The sequence below is a fragment of the Aotus nancymaae genome, unplaced genomic scaffold (genome assembly GCF_030222135.1).
Source record: "Aotus nancymaae isolate 86718 unplaced genomic scaffold, 86718_ANA_hifiasm-v0.15.2.pri h1tg000036l, whole genome shotgun sequence".
In the NCBI taxonomy this organism is placed as follows: Eukaryota; Metazoa; Chordata; class Mammalia; order Primates; family Aotidae; genus Aotus; species Aotus nancymaae.
In genome coordinates, this window is record NW_026988450.1 from 93,838,996 (window position 1) to 93,843,290 (window position 4,295).

The 4,295-nt window shown below is 49.4% G+C and overlaps 1 protein-coding gene across 1 annotated transcript; it reads left to right on the forward strand.

Annotated features, from left to right (window-relative positions):
• The first annotated feature begins 520 nt into the window (after positions 1 to 520).
• Positions 521 to 1,754, forward strand: LOC135278001 (creatine kinase B-type-like). Its single transcript, XM_064384158.1, has one exon. It carries the CDS (start codon positions 524 to 526, stop codon positions 1,652 to 1,654), a length of 1,131 nt encoding a protein of 376 aa, XP_064240228.1. The 5' UTR covers positions 521 to 523; the 3' UTR covers positions 1,655 to 1,754.
• Positions 1,755 to 4,295: the final 2,541 nt, after the last annotated feature.

Sequence of the window (4,295 nt, forward strand, 5' to 3'; positions counted from 1 at the left end):
TCCACATCCACTTGACAAACAGCAACCTTTCCTGGTCAGCAAGGGCTGTAGGGCTCGAGGAGCAAACAGTCCGTTGTTCTTTCCCTGCTTCGTTGCAGGCTGAACGCTGAATCAAAACACATGCTGGAAGTCACAAAGGTGCTGCAGCACCTGGACCAGGTTAGGTGCAGGTGGAGGAGCCAGACCTCCACCCCAACCTTCACAGAGATCCTGCTTACAATTCATGAAGATTGTCTTCAGCATTCAGTGAAGTTTTTCTGAGATTGGAGGAAAAAAAAAGCCTCCCACAAAGGTTTAGACTAATTTGGATAAAGTTTATAGAACACAAAAATACCTGAAGCACATAGCAATTTCAGATGCTTTCAGGTCCCAAAGCTAATATTAAAAACAGATAAAACTTACTTGGGTAATCCACAAAAAATATTTTTTTAAAAATGCTTTGTCTTGGTTCGCCTGCGCCGCGCCCGGAGCTGCCGACCGACGGAGCGACCCCGTCCCCGCCCCCGCACGAACGCCCGCCGCCATGCCGTTCTCCAACAGCCACAACACGCTGAAGCTGCGCTTCCCGGCCGAGGACGAGTTCCCCAACCTGAGCAGCCACAACAACCACATGGCCAAGGTGCTGACCCCCGAGCTGTACGCGGAGCTGCGCGCCAAGAGCACGCCGAGTGGCTTCACGCTGGACGACGTCATCCAGGCAGGCGTGGACAACCCGGGCCACCCATACATCATGACCGTGGGCTGCGTGGCGGGCGACGAGGAGTCCTACGAAGTGTTCAAGGATCTCTTCGACCCGATCATCGAGGACCGGCATGGCGGCTACAAGCCCAGCGATGAGCACAAGACCGACCTCAACCCTGACAACCTGCAGGGCGGCGACGACCTGGACCCCAACTACGTGCTGAGCTCGCGGGTGCGCACGGGCCGCAGCATCCGCGGCTTCTGCCTCCCCCCGCACTGCAGCCGCGGGGAGCGCCGCGCCATCGAGAAGCTCGCGGTGGAAGCCCTGTCTAGCCTGGACGGCGACCTGACTGGCCGATACTACGCGCTCAAGAGCATGACGGAGGCGGAGCAGCAGCAGCTCATCGACGACCACTTCCTCTTTGACAAGCCCGTGTCGCCCCTGCTGCTGGCCTCGGGCATGGCCCGCGACTGGCCGGACGCCCGCGGCATCTGGCACAATGACAATAAGACCTTCCTGGTGTGGGTCAACGAGGAGGACCACGTTCGGGTCATCTCCATGCAGAAGGGGGGCAATATGAAGGAAGTGTTCACCCGCTTCTGCACCGACCTCACCCAGATTGAAACTCCTTTCAAGTCTAAGAACTATGAGTTCATGTGGAACCCTCACCTGGGCTACATCCTCACCTGCCCATCCAACTTGGGCACAGGGCTGCGGGCAGGTGTGCATATTAAGCTGCCCCACCTGGGCAAGCACGAGAAATTCTCGGAGGTGCTTAAGCGGCTGCGACTTCAGAAGCGGGACACAGCTGCGGTGGGCGGGGTCTTCGACGTCTCCAACGCTGACCGCCTGGGCTTCTCGGAGGTGGAGCTGGTGCAGATGGTGGTGGACGGAGTGAAGCTGCTCATTGAGATGGAGCAGCGGCTGGAACAGGGCCAGGCCATCGATGACCTCATGCCTGCCCAGAAGTGAAGCCCGGCCCACACCCGACACCAGCCCTGCTGCTTCCTAACTTATTGCCTGGGCAGTGCCCACCATGCACCCCTGATGTTCGCCACCTGGTGAGCCCTTAGCCTTGCTGTAGAGACTTTGTCACCCTTGGTAGTTTATTTTTTTGATGGCTAAGATACTGCTGATGCTGAAATAAACTAAGGTTTTGGCCTGCCAAAAAAAAAAAAAAAAAAAAAATGCTTTGTCTTAAATCTCACCAATTATTGAGAGTAAAAATAAGACTTTGTTTTAGTTATCCAGATAACCATCTCATTTCTTGGCTTCACTTGACTGGGGAAGACCTGGCATGAAGAAAATATAAGTAATTCATGACATTTGCCTTGTATTAAATGATTAGGGTGTTCAATTTTTTTTTTTAAGAAATAACATAGCTGATGTGGACAGTTTTAAAGGTGATCAAAAAATAATTATTATATTAAATTGCAATTTGATCTAGTGAATGACAAGATTCAAAGAGTAAGTTCTTTAAGTATTTTTAAATGTATTTGCTTTCTTTACATTGGTTCCCATGATATCAGAGTTTAAGGTGTTTTTCGTGTTGTTCACATTACATTTTCCAATAGAAAGGTAGGCTTTAGACCTCTAGAAGGATATGGAAGTTTTGGATCAGTCTCTCAATAGGGATTCAGTATATTTTTTGGTGAATATGGGCAGAAGGGGCAGTCACGTGCCAGAAACTTACAGGAGATGCAGAGATGGCTTATGGAAATTTTTTTTAACTGTTAAAATTCTCAAGTCCCAAAAGGTGCTACATCTCAAGGATCCATAGAAAAAAAAGGGAAGTGCAAGATGCTTTATGGTAGTGCGAATAAACAGCAGATCTGAAGACAGATGGATTTAAGGGAGAGCCCAGTTCTGCCAAGTCCTGGCTGTGTAGCCTTGGACCAGTGGCGTAGCTTCTTTGGGCCTTAGTTTCTTCATTCATACGTTGGAAGCAATAATATATCTTAAGATGTTGTTATGATAGTTGGACATAAGGTAGGGAAAGTTCCTGGGGTATGGCAGACACTCGATGGAAGCTGAAGTGGGTTTCTCTGGCTCACTGTCTACTGGGGATCATTTCCCACGTGGCACAACCCCACCAGTACTGCACTGCTAAACATGTCCCTGCAGCAGGCAGCTTGGAGTGTCTCTGTTTAGCTGTTTCATTCAATGCAGGTGAACTAAAACAAAGCCCATCCAGGAGCTATCCTGTCACCTGGACCATTGCCATAGCCTTCTAACCAGGCTCCTTGTGCAACTCCCACCCCCGCCCCTACCTTCACCATTGTCTATTGTCCACATAGAAGTCAAAGTGATCCTTTTAGTCTATCTCATTTTTATTATTTTTTACTTCATTTTATTCTTTTTGGGGGATGGAGTCTTGAGCCCAAGAGGTCAAGGCTTCAGTGAGCTATGATCACACGACTGCATTCCAGTCTGGAAAAATTGACCTCTTGGGCTCAAGTAATGCCCCCATCTTAGCCTCCCATGGAGCTGGAATTATAGGTGTGAGCCACCACACCCAGCTAATTTTTTAATTTTTTTTTTTTTTTTTTTTGAGATGGAGTCTTGTACTGTCATCCTGGCTGAAGTGCAATGGTGAGATCTTGGCTCACTGCAAACTCTGCCTCTCAGATTCATGCAATTCTCCTGCCTCAGCCTCCTGAGTAGCTGGGATTACAGGCACACGCTACCACACCCAACTATGTGTATTTTTAGTAGAGACGGGGTTTCACTATGTTGGCCAGACTGGTCTTGAACTCCTGATCTCGTGATCTGCTTACCTCGGCCTCCCAAAGTGCTGGGATTACAGGCGTGAGCCACCATGCCCGGCCAATTTTTTAATAGAGATGGGGTCTTGCCATGTTGCCCAGGCTAGACTTGAACTCCTGGGCTCAAGCCATCCTCCTGCCTTGGTCTCCCAAAGTGCTGGGGTTACATTGCACCTGGCCAAACTGATCCTTTTGAAGTGTCAGAGCTTGACTTATGTCACACAGATTGACAGCCAAAGTCCTTTCACTTGCCCAAGGCCCTGCCTGGTCCAGCCACTTGTTGCCCTTCTGACTTCTCATCCTGGACCTCACCTGCTGGCCCACTCTGACCAGCCACCCTGAGTGCCACATGGGTCCTGAGCATGACACATTCATTCCTCACCCTCATTGCCCTTACTGTTAGCCTGCTTAGAATGCTTTTGTCCCAGCACTCTGGCAAGCTCACCCCTTATCCCATCAGGTCTCTGCTCACATTAGAGAGCCAGGTACAGGCTATCTTACATACATTTGCAATTCACTCAGGCCTCCCCATAGCACACATCAACTCTAACACATAATATTTGGTTATCCCTAAACTTTAATATCTTGCTCCCTCTGATAAGGGTAAAGGCTTGTTTTGTTCTTTGATGAATCCCCAGAAACTATAAGTGTTACCAGGCATACCATTTTTAAAAACATGATGATTACATGGATAAATAAATGAATGAAGAATGAGTATCTGGGCAGGGCATGGTGGCTCATGCCTGTAATCCCAGCGCTTTGGGAGGCTGAGGCTGGCAGATAACGTGAGGTCAAGAGTTCAAGACCAGCCTGGTCAGCATGGTGAAACCTTGTCTCCACAAAAAAAA

Coding starts and splice junctions, on each gene's coding strand:
- LOC135278001 (XM_064384158.1), top strand. CDS start 524: ATGCCGTTCTCCAACAGCCACAACACGCTGAAGCTGCGCTTCCCGGCC.